The sequence below is a fragment of the Mobula hypostoma genome, chromosome 11 (genome assembly GCF_963921235.1).
Source record: "Mobula hypostoma chromosome 11, sMobHyp1.1, whole genome shotgun sequence".
NCBI classification, from domain to species: Eukaryota; Metazoa; Chordata; class Chondrichthyes; order Myliobatiformes; family Myliobatidae; genus Mobula; species Mobula hypostoma.
Genome location: NC_086107.1, coordinates 49064243 through 49083430, shown reverse-complemented (window position 1 = coordinate 49083430; position 19188 = coordinate 49064243). Strand labels below are relative to the sequence as shown.

Below are 19188 nucleotides of genomic sequence, written 5' to 3'. Positions count from 1 at the left end.
ATGAGATTTACTGACCTGTCCCGGACAAATGCTGTCATTCATAGGAAAGCAGTTAACATTTTGCTGCAGTTTTCAACTTCTTAAATGGTGAACAAGCTTTTTCTTGTTCAACAAGCATCAAGAGCAAGGATAGAAATCATCTCATTTCAGTTCAAAGTGAAATCTGTGTGTGCTTTTCTCAAGTTTGACCCAGAACTGAGTATTTGTGCAGCAAAAGACAAGCACAGGTTTCACATGCTAGGCCTATATTTGAGCCTGATCATGTCACTTAGTAAGAAAATGTTTTTTCAAAGTCTTGTATAAAATTGTGTCTTAAGCAATATTTTAATTCATTTTGCTTTGGCCTACGATTTTTAGTAATTTTACTATTCAACATTGTCAATCATTTTTCATGTTTTAAATAGCATTAATTAAAATAAGTTTACAACCTTTATTTAAATTAAATCTACCGAGCCTACCTTTAGAAAAACTAAATCCCATTTCAGCTTAAGCCAGTTATTTAACTGAAATTGATTATGTTTCCCTTATAGTTTTTAAATTTTATGTAAGGGAAAGAAAGAGATTAATTTCAAGAAAAATAAGCTAAGCCTAACTACCTGTTATTTTTTCAAGAAAGGTTGGCTAAAACTTCATTCTCTATTCAAAAGAGCATTGACAATTCTTTCTGGATTCTACAAATTACTGATCATGCTAAGATACTGTGAGCTGTAGATATACTGTAATAATTGTTACGCTGGGGTTCCCTGAGACCTGGAAATTATTCCAAGGGTCCCTCCAGGGCAAAAAGGTGAGAAAGGCAGGTTTAGGAAAACCTTTCACATTTTATAAACTTTTTCTAGCTGCATCCAATTCCGGCTGCATGGCAGCAAAAGCTATGTGCGCAGGAGCATTTCAGTTGGCTGCGCCCTCACAAAGCTTAGCGAGAACAGTGACGAGCTGCCAGCAGAAGTGGTGGATTCAATACTTAAGAGGAATTTGGATAGGTACATGGTGGGAGGTATATGGAGGGCTATGGTCCGGGTGTAGGTCTAGGCCTATTAATAGTTTGGCATGGACTAGATGGGCCAAAGGGCCTGTTTCTGTGCTGCAGTATCTTCTGACTCTATAATCTTTCCCAGCAGTTATCATCATGCTGTGCTTCTTGACCATACTACTGTATTTATTGCTATTTTTAATATTAATGAATACATATTGTAATTTATACACAAAGTTGATGCATAATTTAGATACAGAGGTAATATATATTATGGTTATCTTAGTAATAAATTAATTCATCTATTAATTCTATTGATTCCAAAATTTCCCCAGTAGAGCGCTGTCCCATGAAAGGTTAATTGCCTAACGGCTCATACTTGACAGCGGCTCTAATTGTGCTATGTGGGATGAAATTCAATCTGTGCCACGTGGCACAAGGTTCCAACTGTGCCCTGTGGAATTGTCACCATATTGTTCTCAGCCTCTAAAATTGGAGAAGTTAATATGACAGAATAGTGTGCTGATACAAATTTAGTTTTATCAACAAGTGATGAATTACAATCAAGCACTTTTGAAAGAGGAAAGGATAATGTTACAGTCATCAAAAGGAATAAACATATTGTGAGGTATGGGTTTTGATAACCCAAGCATGAACTGCCAAACTTTGTCTTGCCAGCATGGGGAGACTGCCAAGCATAAGACAGAGGATTCCACACAGTCCAATGTGGGTGGTAATATTTATGTAATATTAAAAAATTTTGAACAATATTTATTTCCTTCTCTCGTCTTTTGACTGATGCAGTTGTTGGATCTTTTCCAATGCGACACCCATTCAAGGTTCTAGATAGCAAGGGCCCAGAATTGGTGCAGTTTCCTTGGTCAGAAGTTCATGAAGTCAATCATTTTGCAAAGAATATTTGATCCACTTAGTCCATATTGGCAGCCAATTTATGCCTTCTTGTAATCCAGTACAGTTCAACATTCATTTAGCAGCAGGGAGAAATACCCAGCAGAACTACTTTAAAGAATCATCAATAGGTTGTGACAATGAATTACAAACATTTGGTGTGCTTTTGATATAAACTTACTGAAGTTATCAAGGTGCTAGATAACTTTGCTCTGAGGTGACGACTTCCGCACAGAGCAGGTAGCTCTTACCTGTCCCTGGTGCACACCATCCCAGCACTGTTTGACCATCAGGCAAAAACAAAAACCCACACAAAGTGAATTCTCCAAACTAAATTTCATCACCAAATCATGTCAAATTGCATAGAAATCTCAATAACTTGCTTTTGTGCATCCTGTTAATGTCTTTCTTTCTGTGTGGCACTGCGCATGTGGCTGGTGCTGTCTATTGGAAACCATTCACCTCTGGGTAGTCTGTAGATAGTCCTGAACTATGATGGTAGGGAGTGAGAGGCCAGATGCACAAGCTCTGCCTAAGTAGCAGCAGATTTGACTGGTGGTTGACTAACAAGTAAGAGCAAGAAGAGAGGTGAAGTGGCAGCAATGGAATCACCAGGCCCATCTCCCTGAGAAGGAACAGCAGATTTATGTTAAGTGAAGCCACTGTCACTTCCTCTGGGTGATACCTCAGTTTTCTCATTTGAAGGGCAAAATTTTTTCATTGCTGTGACACCCTGCAAGGTGTTTTGCACAAACTTAATGGGAAGCAAGGTAAGATCTCAGTTTCTACACCCCTCACAGACCTTGAGTGGATTTTGTTTCTGCTGCAGTGATATATGTGAATTTCACTCTTAGCCACTGCCCAGTGGTTAACTCTACGAGTATGCCAATGGAGTTGTCTGCAACTATCGCATACTAAAGTATAGACTCCGCTCTAAGCCAAAAGACACCTGCAAAGTTGGTATTGGGTTATCTCTTACTTCTTGACTTCCTGTTAGGCAGTGTTAGGCTAGAGCCCTCCCTCCCCCCACCAGGTTCCCAACAGAAATAGAAGGTTCTTTTTTGCCCTTCCAAGACTGAGGTAATGTTGGAAAAGCAGGAACTCAGAACTTGCTCATACTGTGCTAATTTTCATCTCCCTTTGATCAGCATGATTTTCACAATGCCAATTCATGGGTTGCTAACTGGCTTTAAACAGTGCAGACAAGAGCTACTGGTGCCAACCCCTTGTGAAGTTCAACTGACTGCAGGGACACCAAACAGTCAACAGCTTTATTAGTGAGGGATTAACCAGTCCCTTATTGACCCTAGGGGTCAACACCTCCCTCTGGAACTGCATCCTCAACTTCCTGACCAGCAGTCCACAGTTGGTAAGGATAGGCAGCAATCCCACTGCTGTGATTATTATCGACACTTGTGCTTCAGAAGGTTGTATCATCAGCCCCCTACTCTACTCCCTGTGCACTCGTGACTGCATTGCCAGATTCTGCTCTAATTCCATCTACAAGATGGCTGATGATATCACCTTAGTGGGCTATATCTCAAATCATGCTGAGTCAGAGTACAGGTAGGAGATTGAAAACTTAGTAACCTGGTGTCATGACAACAAACTTTCCCTCAATAACCATATAACCATATGTCAGGCAAAACAGAATGGCTGGAAATTGACTTCAGGAAGGGAGAAGGTGAACATGTTCCTGTTTCCATCAATGATGTTGAAGTTAAGAGGGTTGAAAACTTCAAGTTTCTAGGAGTGTACAATACTAAGTAGCCTGCCCTGGCCCTACCACATAGATGCCATGGACAAGAAAGCTCAGCAAAGCCTCTATTTCCTCAAGAGGCTGAAACATTTGGCATGTCCCTGTTGACCCTTACCAGTTTTTTATTGAGGCACCACAGAAAGCACCCTATCTGAGTGCTTAATGGTGTGTGATGTTAATTGCTCGTTCTTGACTGCAAGGACCTGCAGAGAGTTGTGGATGCAACTCAGCACATCATGGAAACCAGCCTCCCCACTATGGACTCTGTCTATACTTCTTGCTACCTCAGTAAAGCAACGAACATAATCAAAGACACAACCTACCCCGGATATTCTCTCTTCTCCCTTCTTCCATTGGGCAGAAGGTACAGAAGTCTGAAAGCACATCACCAGGTTCAAGGACAGCTTCTACCCTGTTATCATAAGATTATTGAATCATTCTCTAGTATAATACAATGGGCTGTTACCCTCACAAACTACCTCGCTATGATCTTGGACTTTATTGTTTACCTGCACTGCACTTCCTCTGTAGTTGTTGCACTTTATCCTGCATTCTGCTGTTGTTTGTTTGTACTATCTCAAGGCAATGGTAAACCACTGCTGCAACTTGCCTTGTATGTGGTTCCCCACTACATCAGAGAGGCGTGGAGGGAAATCATCTGCTAACTGGAGAAACTCCAGATGCGACATACCTTTCCTTTCCTATCTCAATGCATCTCAATAATGGGATCTGTCAGAACAGTATGCAGGACAAGCCTTTTGCTGTACCTCAGTAAATGAACCAATTCAAATTCTAATTCCAATTGCTGCTGAATATACTGTAAATCCTGGAATCCCCTCCTAGCAAATTGAGGGAATACCTTAACCGGAAAGGAATGGGGTTTGCTCCAGGCAAAATGCTTACAATACAGTCATATCGCAATGAGCACCCTGTTTTGTCAAGAACACAGGCAGTGCCTCATAAGGAGAGATCCATCATTAAGTCAGGTCAAGTCAAGATAAAATTATTGTCATTTAACTATATACTGTTCATGTATATTGTTAAATGAGACATTTCTCTGAACCAGAGTGTAAAGTATAGTAGTACACAAAACACACATAATACACAATAACTTATGAAAGTAAGGATAAAATTTACAGATGAATCATGCATAAATAACAATCTAAAGTTCATAAATTAAGTATTGTAAGGTACAGAACAGAGTAAGCTGTGATACTTTGAGTGTGATGCAACAGGGAGTTCAGAAGTCTAATGGCCCAAGGGAAGAAACAGTTTCCCATCCTGTCTGTGTTTATGCATTGGAGTCTCCTGCCTGATGCTAGAAAGTCAAAGAAGATGCTAGATGGACGGGTGGGATTCTTAATAATCTTAGGGGCTCTGCGTATGCAGCGCTACTGATAAATGCCCCCAATAGATGTAAGGGAAACCCCTATGATCCTCCCGGCCGTTCTCACAATTTTCGACTACTCCCAGACCAGATGGAGATGCAACTTGTCAGGACACTCTCAATGGTGCTCCTGTTTCTCCTGTAGAATGCAGTTCAGATCAGGGAGGATGGGGAGGAGCCTCACTTGTCACAATCTCATTAGGAAGTGGAGACACTCCTGTGATTTCTTGTTCAGGTGATATTAAGGAACCAGGAGAGATCATCCGTGATGTGAGTTCCCAGGAACTTGGTGCATCTAACTCTCTCTAAGGAGGAGACATGTATTCCCAGAGGGGATGGTTCACCTGCATCTTCCTGAAGTTAATTGATTTCCTTGGTTTCTCCATGTTCAGACTTAGGCTGTTCTTCCCACACCATTTCACCAGCAGCTCCACTTTCTCTCTGTACTCCCTCTCATCATTATTGTTGATGATCCCAGCCACTGTTGTGTCATCTGCAAACTTGATGGCATGGTTTGAGCTGAATCCTGTGACACAGTCATGCATCAGCAAAATGAACAGCAGCAGGCTGAGCATCCAGCCCTGGGGGAGCACCAGTGTTCAGTGTAATGGGACTAGAGATGTTGCTGCCCATATGGACTGACTGTTGTCTTTCTGTTAAGAAGTCCAGTATCCAGTTACAGACAGAGGTGTTGAGACTCAGTGAGGACAGTCCTCCCACCAGCTTTCAGGGTACGATGGTGTTAAGTGCAGACCTAAAGTCTATAAACTGCAGTCTGGCCTGTGGGACCCCATTTTCCAGGTAGGACAGGACAAAGTGGAGGGCAGAGGTTATTGTATTGTCAGTCAATCAATTTGAGCAATAAGTGATCTGGAAAGTGTCCAATTTAGCTGGGAGAAAGGCTTTAAGGATCCTCACCACCCATGACATGTCCTATTCTAATACTACCATCAGTCGTACAGTATCACAAGGTACAGTAGCCTAAGGACCAACAGTCACCATTTTAGAAACAGCTTTTTCCTCTCAGCCATCAGATTTCTGAATGGTCCATGAACCCATAAACTCTACCTCACTATTACACTTTGCATCATTTATTTATTTAAATTTTACTGTAACTTAGAAAATATTTTATGTCTTCCGCTGTACTGCTGCAGCAAAGCAACAGATTTCATGATATCTGTCAGTGATAATAAACCTGATTCGGATTCCGATTCCAAGACCTTCTAACACAGCACTTGTTATCACCATCCAAGCAAGAGGCCGCAAATATGCCTGCATCATCTGGGCTATCACCTTCAACGATATCACTCTGTTATCAGAAATCTTGCTGCAGAAAGATCACCGTTGGATATCTGAAGGATCCCACAAAGAAAACACTTCTCGGGACTTCCGGTAGCGCTCATGGAGTGAAGTCGCGTTCTTGACTCGCTCCATTACCTCTGAGTTTTTTTTTCTCTATGGTCAGCTATACTTTAATTAACCATTAAGGCATCAATTTTTACAATACTTTGAATTAAACTGAATTCTCTGACAATTGGATGATACTTAGATCTGCTATGTCTAAGAACGGGAAAAACGGCAAGGATGGTAAACCTCTGGTTAAACCGAAAGCTACGGATCTCCCCCCGACTGAATCACCGGTGACTTTGAAAGCAATATCGGAGTTAATTCAGAGGGAAATTTCAACCTCTGTTAGGGAGATGATTCGTACGGAAATTGCAGGCTCTGTTAAAGACCTGATTCATACGGAAATCTCAACTAATTTCCAGAAAATTGCCGATTTAATTGATAAGATGCAAACATGTATTGCGGAACATCAGTCGGCTATATCTGATCTTCAAAAATTCGCGCAACAAAGTGAGCTTAAGATGGGGAAAATCGAAGAAACAATTAATGTAATGAAGAAGAAACTTGACTTTTTGACTTTTAAAAACTCTGACTTGGAATCTAGAATGCGACGGCAGAATTTACGAATGATTGGCGTGAGGGAAGCTGTTGAAGCTAACAACCCCATGAAATATTTCTCTCAACTTTTAAAAGATGCATTCCCTACTGTATTTCCTGACCAACCACCGCTACTGGATCGTGTTCACAGAATCCCATCATACTCGTCTAGGTCAGATAGACCTAGGCATGTTATTTTACGTTGGGACCAACGGGTCCGTTACAGATCCGTGATGTCGGAATTCTATAAGATGGATTTAAGACCAGCGCTGCTGTACCCTGCACGTCTAAGGATTCGCATGTTAGATGGAGCCCTTCGTTTTTTTGATTCTCCATCGGATGCCCAGAGTTATCTGGATCAACTTTCATCTTCAACATCTTAATTGCCTTTTTTTTAATTATCTCCGTTGATCGGAGGCTGTGAATTGGTTGGTTTTAACTTTTCTGTGCCCTATTTGGGCAGAAAAGTTTACTTTTGATTTCTTAATATGGCTGCTAAACTTTCTTTTTAACTGCGTCATTTCTTTCTTTTCCCAGGGGATTCTGGGTGGTTACTTCCCTTTTGTCATCTTACGTATTTCCTGTGCGGCCTTAAATTTTGTAGTTTTTTTAAAAATTTTATTCTGTTTTGCTTTTTATAATCACTTTATGTTAATAATCCTATTTTTTTTGTTGCTGTGTCTATTCATGAGTTTGAGGTTTATTGTGGTTTTTTTTAATATATATTTTCCGGCTTTTGTTCTGTTCTGTGTGTATTTTAATTGAGCTAACTTTTTTTTACTTATTTTTTTACTGTTTTACAATTAGCTGATCCTTTTCATATTTATACCTTTTTTTTTAGGGAGCGTATACCGGAAGTCATGGGGGTAGTTTTAGCGCTTGCTTCTTTCTGGCGGGTCTGCTTTAGATTTTGCCTTGGGGTCTTGGGGTGGGGGTGGTGGGAGGGGCTTCACGTTTTAGTTTGTTTCTCTTTGGGCTATATACATTATTGAAGTACTGGTTGCGTCCTTTTCCCCGGTATCTTTTGTATGTTCTGTTTCCTCTCCGGGTTTGTGGGTCGCGCCTATTGTCAATCCTCCTTGTTGTGGGTTGACTTTAGGATTTATGGAGTCTATTATTAATTTTGTCTCCTGGAATACTAATGGTCTTAATCATCCTATTAAAAGAAAAAAAGTTTTTAAAGTGTTCCGGAGACTTAAAGCACAAATTTTATTTTTACAAGAGACCCATGTACGGAGGGGGGACAGACTACGTTTTTTCAAATTCTGGAAGGGCCAACAATTTCATTCGAACTCCAATGCTAAGATTCAAGGCGTCTCTATTTTTATAGATTCCTCAGTTACTTTTATACAACAGGATATTATCTCTGATCCGAATGGTAGATTTTTATTGGTTAGTGGTTTACTATTTAATAAAAAAGTAGTTTTGGTTAATGTTTATGCTCCTAATATGGATTGTCCGGAATTTTATAAATCATTGTTTGATCAGTTTCCGAATTTGAACGAGTTTTCATTGATTTGGGGCAGAGATCTTAATACCTGTTTATCTCCAGCTTTGGACCGTTCGGCTCCTTTACGGACTTTACCTAATAAATCTGCAAATTTGATTAATTTTTTCCTTTCTGATTCTGGGTCGACGGACATTTGGCATTTTCTGCATCCTCAGGAAAAAGATTTTTCCTTCTTTTCACATGTTCATCATTCCTATTCAAGAATTGATTATTTTTTCATTGATTCTCGTCTCATTCCTTCAGTGATTAAATGTGATTATGATTCTATAACCATTTCGGATCATGCTCCACTTAAGCTTTCTATTAAAATTATGGCCAATATACCAAACAATAGACAATGGCGTTTTAATTCGCTGTTGCTTCAGGACTCGGACTTTGTTAATTTTATGAATGAACAGATTGAGCTTTTTTTTACAATTAACCATACAGAAGATATTTCGGTTAACACTCTTTGGGACACTTTTAAAGCCTATATTCGGGGTCAGATTATTTCGTATTCCGTTGCTTTGAGGAAGAAACAGAAGCAGGAGGAGATGGCAATTGTGGACAAGATTAAAGAAATTGATAAGAAATATGTTATGGCTCCTTCTGAGGAGCTATACAAACAAAGAACTGAACTTCAAATGGAACACAGTTTACTACTCTCGTCCTCGATTGTAAACCAATTAAAGAAAACAAGAAGTGATTTTTATGTTCACAGTGATAAAATTGGCAAGCTGCTGGCTAATCAATTGAAATCTAATTATGTTAAATCTCAAATCAATCAGATTTATAACCAAAATGATCGATTGATATTGGATCATGTGGGGATTAATCAAACCTTTTGTGATTTTTATTCTTCTTTATATCAATCAGAGTCTCCTCGAGATTTTAAATATATGAATGATTTTTTAGATAAGTTAGACTTCCCTCAGATTTCACAGGATATGTCTTCTTTATTAGATACTTCCATTACAATGGATGAGATTAAGAATGTTATTTTTTCTATGAATCTGGGGAAAGCTCCTGGCCCTGATGGGTTTACTGTTGAATTTTATAAATGTTTTGCTTCTTTATTGATTCCTTGGCTCTATAAGGTTTTTGAGGCTTCTTTGAAACTTGGTAAACTTCCGGAATCTTTTAATAGAGCATCAATTTCTTTAATACTAAAGAAGGATAAAGACCCTGCTCAATGTGCATCTTATAGACCAATATCTTTATTAAATGTTGATTCTAAAGTTTTTTCTAAGTTATTAGCAAATAGACTAGAAAAAGTACTTCCTTCTATTATTTCGGAAGACCAAACGGGTTTTATTAAAGGTCGTTACTCTTTTTATAATATTCGTACATTGTTAAATATCGTTTATACTCCCTCACAAAATGTTCCTGAGTGTGTTATTTCTTTAGATGCCGAGAAAGCTTTTGATAGAGTAGAATGGCCTTATTTATTTAAGGTGCTTGAAATGTTTAATTTTAGCTTGAAATTTATATCCTGGATTAAACTGTTATATCACTCCCCTGTAGCCTCGGTTCGTACTAACTCTTTAAACTCACCTTTTTTTCCTCTCTTTCGTGGTACTCGACAAGGCTGTCCTCTTAGTCCCCTATTATTTGATATTGCATTAGAACCTCTTGCAATTGCTATTCGAGAATCTTCAAATATTACTGGGATAACTCGGGGATTAAAGTCCCATAAATTATCACTCTATGCTGATGATTTACTTTTATATATTTCTAATCCTGAGAGATCCATTCCTGCTGTTTTAGAGTTATTAGCACAATTTGGTCTTTTCTCAGGTTATAAATTAAATCTTAGTAAGAGTGAACTTTTTCCGATTAATAAACATCTTCCCTTATATTATAAATTTCCATTTAAATTGATTAATAATTACTTTTCATATCTTGGGATTAAAATTACTTGTAAACATAAAGATTTATTTAAGACTAACTTTTTACCATTAATAGACCATATTACTCAACTTTCATCTAAATGGTTTCCCTTATATTTAACTTTGATTGGTCGTATTAATGCAGTTAAGATGTTTTTTTTGCCAAAATTTTTATATGTGTTTCAGGCATTACCAATTTTCGTTCCTAAATCTTTTTTTGATAAAGTTGACTCTAAAATTTCTTCATTTATTTGGCAGAATAAGAATCCGAGACTGGGTAAAATACATTTACAGAAAGCTAAGAGAGATGGAGGTTTAGCATTACCTAACTTTAGATTTTATTATTGGGCTATTAATATTCGACATATGAAATTTTGGTTACTTGACCGGGACATACTATCTATTCCTAAATGGGTAGTATTGGAATTACAATCTGTTCAGGGTTATACACTTGGTTCTATTTTAGGTTCCTCTCTTCCTTTTGATTCGAAACGCCTTAAGCAGGTCTCTAACCCGATAGTTAAATATGCTTTGCGTATTTGGTTTCAATTCAGAAAATTTTTTGATCTTAATCAACTCGGGTTAGCGATTCCTATTTTAGGTAACATATTTTTTCCTCCCTCTTTTACGGATCGCGCTTTTCAAACTTGGAAGACTAAGGGTATTTTACGGTTTTTGGATTTATTTTTAGATGGTTCCCTTATGTCTTTTGAACAATTATCTAATAAATATAACTTATCAAGAATACATTTTTTTAGATATTTACAAGTTAGAAATTTCCTAAGTACTATACTTTCTTCCTTTCCAATGCTTCCTCCTATATATATTTTAGATTCGATAATTAACCTTAATCCATGTCAGAAAGGTGCATCGGCTATGATTTATAATATTATTATGAAACTTAGGAAAGCTCCATTTGATAAGATTAGGGTAGATTGGGAACAGGAATTGGGGCTTACCATTTCTGTGGATGATTGGGGGCAGATTTTACAATTAGTTAATACTTCCTCTATTTGTGCTAAACATTCCCTAATTCAATTTAAAGTGGTTCATAGAGCACATATGTCCAAAGATAAGTTAGCGCGTTTTTACTCGCATATTAATCCTTTCTGTGATAGATGTTCGGGGCAGATAGCCTCTTTAACTCATATGTTTTGGTCTTGCCCTACTTTGGAAACTTTTTGGAGAGATATTTTCAATATTATTTCTAAGGTATTAAATATAGATATCTCTCCTCACCCTATTACTGCTATCTTTGGACTACCTAAAATTTCTAGTAATCTTTCCCCTTCAGCCCGTAGAATGATTGCATTTCTTACTTTAATGGCGAAAAGATGTATTTTACAACATTGGAAAGAGCTTAATGCTCCAACTACCTTTTTTTGGTTTTCTCAGATGATTTTATGTTTGAATTTGGAGAAAATTAGAAGTAACCTTTATGATTCTTCATTTAAATTTGAACAGATTTGGGGACCTTTTATTCGATATTTTCATTTAATGTAATATTTACCCTTCTTGTTTTTTTTTCACTGTTTTAATGGAGGTCGGGATTGAGGACGTGATTTTAAGTTTAACTCTGTTTGGTTTCAAGTTAGCCCATTGCTTTGCTTTGATTTTAGTTAGCTGCACGGTGGGTTTTTTTTTGGGGTTTTTTTTTTTCTTTTTTTCCATTGATATATATAAAATCTAGTATACTATTATGTTATCTTGGTTTCTTATGCTTAAATTACATTGTTTGTAGTATTTTCTTTTTGGTATTGTTATCTTTTGGAATTTTATTATACTTTAACATTGTATTAATGTTTATATGGCTTACCTTTTTTGTATACTTACTCAATAAAAAGATTTAAAAAGAAAATGAAAGAAAACACTTCTCTTCCTGCACTCCTTTGACAGCTAACGTAAGGAGTGGAGCCACAGCCCCTCGGGACCATTCATAACCCCATGTCCTGCCACTGTATGCTTACACTCCACACCTCATTCCTACACTGACACAGTCACTGTCCTTCTGTATTTTCATACAGCAACCCAAAAGAATTCCTCCTGCCAAGAGCCACTTTGTCACTATCATCTTCTGCCAGTCACCTTATGTGCAAATACACTTGCACCTAGTGTCACTTTATGTACATATAACCAGTCTACGTATGGAAGCTCACACTCAGTTACTTGCACATTGTGTTTTATCGGATTACTTTTATATTTATAACTTTTTTTGTTTTTTTATTGCATTCTTTATGCATGACTTTTTTATGCTGCATTGGATCAGGATTAACAATCATTTTGTTTTCCTTTGCACTCATGTACTGAACAATGGCAATAAGTAATCTTCAATGTTGAATCTTGAATCAAAGACAATGCATGATAGATGATAATTCACTGGGATGCAGTTGAATTGAACACACTGGGATGAAACGTCACATGAACCCAACCTTCATACGCTTATGGTTTGAAAACATATTTCGTTTTTATCCTCTATATTGATATGAGACTCTATTCAGATGTTGGACTTCCTGGAAAATGAAATGGACTCTCACTTTATTATGCTTTACAAATTGTGCCATTATTTCAAACTCTGATTGTTCTTTTTCTCCTCCTACAGCAAATTCTAAACTACATACTGGATGACATTGAGTTTTTTGTAGCCAAGCTTCAGAAGGCTGCTGAGGCCTTCACTCAACTGAACCAGAGGAAGAAATCCAAAAAGAGCAAAAAAAAGGCACCAGCCGGTAGGAAGCACCCCTCTCCTTTCTTCCTTATGTTCACTCATTTCCTTTTCCTGCTTTCTTCTTCATTTTGTTTTCTTGTCTCACACTTTTACTTTTCCCTTTTTATCTCTTTGCATGTCCGTTCATCCCTTTACTTTGGCACTTACTCTCTTTTACACTACTGCCTTACGCTTTTTCTGCTACTTATACCTCATCAAGCACAAAACGTGGAAAACATGCTGTGACTATATTGCCTAGGGAAAGGACATGTGTTAAGATTGCTTAAGAAATACACACAAAATGGTGCAGGAACTCAGCAGTTCAGGAAGCATCTATGGAAAGGAATAAACTGTCGACGTTTCAGGCCGAGACCCTTCATCAGGACTTTGATCCATTGAGTTCCTCCAGTATTTTGCGTATACTATTCTGGATTTCCAGCATCTGCAGAATCTCTTCTGTTTATATTTAAGAAATAAGTGGATTTTTTTATAATATGTTCTTTCTCCCTGTCCATTGTGCAGAGGGCATGCTTACTCTAAGGGCAAAGCCACCACTACCAGCAGAGTTTACCGACTGTTTTCAAAAGATCAAGCTAACATTGAATTTGCTGGTAAGAATTCATCTTGATGATTTTAAACCACTAGAAGGGGTTGATTAAGGACCTCAAGTGTGGTTTTGAGGGTAGGAAATCATGTCCCAATCAAATAGGCAATCAAGTCATGGCAAATGGAGTTTAATTCTAATAAGTACAAGGGATAGCATTTTGGGAAGACACAGAGGGTAGGAAATTCACAGTGCATGGCAGAGCCCTGGAAAATTTAATAGATTAGAGGAATGGTAAACAAAGTGGTGAAGAAGGCATTTGGCATGCTGGACTTCATCAGTCAGGGCACTGCGTAAAGTAATTGTGATGTACAAGATATCAGTGAGACCGCGTCTGGAATATTGTGTTCAGTTTTCATCACCCTACTATAGGAAAGATGCCATTAAGCTGGAAAGAGCACAAAGGAGATTTACAAAGATGTTGCCAGGACTCAAAGGACTGACTTATGAAGAGAAGTTGAGCAGGTTGGGAATTTCTTCATTGAAGAGCAGGAAAATGAGGGTTGGCATATTAGAGGGGTATAAAATTATGATGGACATAGATAAGGTGAATGTTCAGAGGCTTCTTCCCAGGATTGAAGAATCAAGTAATAGGGGGTAAGCTTTATGCTGAGAGGGGAGACATTTAATACGAACTTGAGAGACAACTTCTTAACTCACAGGGTGGGGTGGTCAGTGTATGGAATGTGCTGCCGGAGGAAGCAGTTGAAGCGGGTGCATTAACAGGCAGTTCAACCACACATGAATGCTCATGAGTACATCTAAATTAAACAGCGTTTCTCTGGAGCCAAGGTGTAAAACATAGTACCAACAGTCACACACAGCACAAGGTACATATAGCACATATAAGATAAACATAGTCACACACAAAAAAGCCAAAGTCCCTGATCCATGGATGTTGTCAGCAAGAATGCAATCCAACTTGTTTTCCACTGAGCAAACACTGACACCAGCATCGACGCCGCGCCAGAGCACCTCCAGCATCAACTTTCCTGGGCAGTTGCAATAGGCAACACCCTGGCACGGGGCCTAGTTCACACTATGACCGAGGCAACGCAGCTCCCCCGCCATCAGTCCCACCAATACACCAGGTACCGGACATGCAGTATTCCACATCACCAAAGTCCAGCAGGGTCCAGCGATCACAAGAAAAATGACTAAGGCAATCACTCACTGTTAGACTAGACACTGCCTTCATGCACCAACTCCAACTCCTCTCCGTTGCAGGCAGCAACATGGCCCGTATTGTCCAGCTCCTCCAACTCGTCCCCAGTGATCAACTCACTGATGGGATAGACCTGCAGTACTTGAAGTTCTTTATGTCTTGTGATTGAAAAAAAGACATTTATAAATAACAGTAACTCCTTTGGTTGGCTCTGAAGAGGCCGCTGAATCCAAATGAACCACCATCTTACCAAAAGATGATACATGGATAGGGAAGGTTTCGAGGGATATGGGTCAAACATCAGCAAATGAGTTTAGCATAGAAGGGAACTTTTAATAGCATGGAACATTTGGGCCAAAGGACCTGTTTCTGTACTGTATGTTTCTATGACTCTACTTAAAGGAAAATTTTTATTTCCAGAGAACATGTAATTTGTTTTCAGGTACATTTGAAATCACAATTTTTTTTTGTGAAGGTGTGTATTAAACGAACCAACTGTGACAGATATTGTTCTCCCCACAAAGTCCACAACATTGCCATAAATTGGAGTACTTTCACACTTTGACCATTTCTCAGGCATTCCAAGTGCTTCCTGCTGTGAAATCTTACAAAATTTCCAGATGTTCTACATCCCTCTGTTCATTGTATTTAAAGCATCTTCCCCGGCACGTTTCCGTTTCAGCTGGGGAATGCTGTGGATCCCTAGGGGTCAAAGTCTTTGTTGATTTGATTTTTTCATATCCTTCCATCTATTAAAATGAAACTGAATTATACCTCTTACTTCTACCTGCTTCACTGAGATGAGATAAATAGCAATGTACAGATCAAAATGGTCCGTAAGGTGCAGCATTCTAATGAAGTAGTTGTTATTAGCCCTTCATTTTATACTTAGAATTGGGTTTAACAACCCCGCAGACAGAAGGAATAAAATCCATACAATTAGATTAAGCACCTTATATTCTGCAAAGCCACTGAGCTAAGCTCCCTGTTCTGATTCAACAAGACATTCAGGGTGGAGCTGTTGCCTGTGTAGAAGGAAATTAACCTAATTGGGCCAGTCATTGAAAGTGGGCATGCAGGTACAGCAGGCGGTGAAAAAGGCAAATGGTATGCTGGCATTCATAGCAAGAGGATTCGAGTACAGGAGCAGGGAGGTACTACTGCAGTTGTACAAAGCCTTGGTGAGACCATACCTGGAGTATTGTGTGCAGATTTGGTCCCCTAATCTGAGGAAAGTCATTCTTGCCATAGAGGGAGTACAAAGAAGGTTCACCAGATTGATTCCTGGGATGGCAGGACTTTCATATGATGAAAGACTGGATCGACTAGGCTTATACTCCCTGGAACTTAGAAGATTGAGGGGGGATCTTATTGAAACATATAAAATCCTAAAGGGACTGGACAGGCTAGATGCAGGAAGATTGTTCCCGATGTTGGGGAAGTCCAGAACGAGGGGTCACAGTTTGAGGATAGAGGGGAAGCCTTTTAGGATCGAGATGAGGAAAAACTTCTTCACACAGAGAGTGATGAATCTGTGGAATTCTCTGCCACAGGAAACAGTTGAGGCCAGTTCATTGGCTATATTTAAGAGGGAGTTAGATATGGCCCTTGTGGCTAAAGGGATCGGGGGTACGGAGAGAAGGCAGGTACAGGGTTCTGAGTTGGATGATCAGCCATGATCATACTGAATGGCGATGCAGGCTCGAAGGGCTGGATGGCCTACTCCTGCCCCTATTTTCCATGTTTCTATGTTTCTCTAATATTTCTGCCATCTTATGAAGGTCTCAAGAACAGTGGAATTGTGGTCTTTCCTAATTGCCAACTTCTGCAGAATATTTTTCCCATGGAGGGGTATGCAGAGCTGAGCTATGGCCCATGTGCCCATGGGACTAGGCAGAACAATGGTTCAGCATGGACTACTTGGGCTGAAGGGCCCGATTCTGCTCTATAACTCTGTATTTGCAGCCACTGATGGGTTCTGTTCTTATTACAGGCTAAACTGAAAAGGCATATCCAAAATCCAAATGCAGTGGAGTTGCTTCATTTCCTGTTTGGGCCACTTGAAGTGGTAAACCTGTTTTTTTTTCTATTGATGAACAGTCGTTAATGGAATGGATGAGGTTGGGGGGGTGCGAGATGAAGGAGGTGGTGGAAGGGATGTCAATTATTTGGAAGGCGATTATCTATTTGATATCTGTTAGAAAATATTCTTGCTCCAAAGTCTTCTTCAATTCATGTTCTTGATATAAAAATGTAGAAAGGATTACTTTGCATGTATTCATACTTCTGTATTGCCTCTCGTTCAAGCCTGGATTTTGGATCAGTTAAAACCTAATTCTTCAGAGTAGGTCTCTGGCCAGGAATCAATCATCCATTGTGTTTAAATTTTCTCCCGTCTTCGAACAGAAGTAGATACATAGATATTGAGGTTATCTGTAGTTTCCTCAAGAAATCTGGACTGTTTTGAAAGACAGGAGTGGGTACTGTTTTACCCTGCCTTTGTATCCAACTCCTCCGTCAGTTTAAAAAACAGTGAACCCAGACTGTACACCTCTCATTTTTATGCAGGATAGTCAGGAGCAGATACTCAACCAGCTCACATGGGGTAGGATGGACCTTAAGTTATTTCAGAGGCTACGTGCTTTCACTTTTATGTTACTTTTATTTTTAAAAGACACCACTGAATGTCCTGAGCCTCAGGGGACCTATCAAGTGGAATGAGAGGTATGAAGGGCTGGATGAGATGGATGCCAGTGCCTTCCTAGCACTGCATGTGGCCAAAATCAAGAGTATTTCACCTAAACCCACAAGATCACCTGTAGACAGCCTTGCAGCCCTTGCAATCTGACTGGCTTAGAAACAAATAAGGCAATGTGTATGCAATGAAATGGTTCTCATCTGGTTGGCATTTGATTCTCATGGTGTGCTTTTTTTGGTAAGGTAATTAATGGCACCGGAGGGCCAGAAGTTGCCAGAACTATCATAAGCCCTCTGCTTTCCAAGGATGCTACTGAGTTTCTAAGGGGACACCTAACTCCGAAAGAAATCTCCCTCTGGGAGGCACTGGGAGAGGCATGGACCAGGTCCAGGTGAGGGAACAAGAATCCATTTTTTTGTAGGAAGCTGGCTGCAGGAAAGAAAAGGTCATGACTCCACTGGGTAGATAACAATGTTTATTGTATGGTGTGTCTTCTGCAGGATTGGTCAAGCAGTATGTTGGTTTAGAGATCTCTCTATTGGCATCACCAACACAACCACCCTATTCAGTCTCTCCACATTGCTGAACTGCATGTCCCAGGCAATATCCTGGAGAATTTCTTCTGCTCCTATCCAGTGCCATAACCTTTTTCTTCTGGCGTGGTAGACAGAGAAGAATGTCGTAAGACATAAGACTATAACACATGGGAGCAGAATTAGGTCTGTTATTTATTATCCTGGTCAACCCAATTCTCCTGTCTTTTCCCCATGACCTTTAATGCTCTTACTAATCAAGAACTTAACAAGCTCCATTTTAAATATACCCAATGATTTGGCCGAAACAGCCATCTGAGACAATGAATTCCGCAGATTCACCACCCTCTTTCAAAAGAAATTCCTCCTCCTCTATGTTCTAAAGGTCCGTCCCTGTAATATGAGGCTGTGCCTAGACCCCCACTTCTGAAAACAGCCTCTCCACTTCCATTCTATCTAATCTTTTAATATTTGATTGATTTCAGTTAGATCTTCCATATTCTTCTCCAGCAAGTACAAGCCACAAGCGCTCTGGTTGCAGTTTAACAGATGTTTATGTAATGTTTATATGGAACAGAAGGCCCTTGCTGATCTCATATTCCGTGCCCCACCAAATGAAACCAACATCCCACATCCCTTTTGCACCATGGTACCTACCTGTGCTGCTGCCTTCAGGGTGACATGCTTGGCCACATGTACTATGATCCTTCTATTCCTCAGTGCTCCCTAACATCCTAACATTCACTGTATATATCTTAGCCTCATTAGGTCTCTCAAAATGAAACATCCCACATTTTTTCCCATTTATTCTTCTGCTGCGTATTTTAATTGCTCATCATCATTATCATATTATAGTCATCAAGACACTGTCAAGAACAGCACCATTTTTTTCTGTTACCTGTAAACTTGCTAATCATATCTCTACACACATTCACACCCATTCACACCCAGAATGTTAATGTTTAGATCAAATAGCAAAGGGCCCCCCACTGATCCCTCTGGTATTCTACTGGTCACAGGCTTACAGTCTCACAAAAGAATCCTCACCTTTCTCTTCTATCACCAAGCCAGCTTCAGATCCAATTTGTCAAATTTTCCTCAGTCTCGTGCATCCTTACCTTTTGGACCAGCCTT

General features: G+C 39.3%; 1 protein-coding gene across 3 annotated transcripts in view; it reads left to right on the top strand.

The window, feature by feature from the left end:
• The window catches only part of eps8l2 (EPS8 signaling adaptor L2), a 213547-nt gene that overhangs the window by 148733 nt on the left and 45626 nt on the right, over positions 1-19188 (top strand). For all 3 annotated transcript variants that reach the window (XM_063062022.1, XM_063062023.1, XM_063062021.1), the window contains exons 9-12: positions 12950-13076; positions 13577-13665; positions 16817-16891; positions 17764-17912. In XM_063062022.1, coding sequence (XP_062918092.1) covers positions 12950-13076; positions 13577-13665; positions 16817-16891; positions 17764-17912 — 440 coding nt within the window. The remainder of the gene's footprint in view (positions 1-12949; positions 13077-13576; positions 13666-16816; positions 16892-17763; positions 17913-19188) is intronic.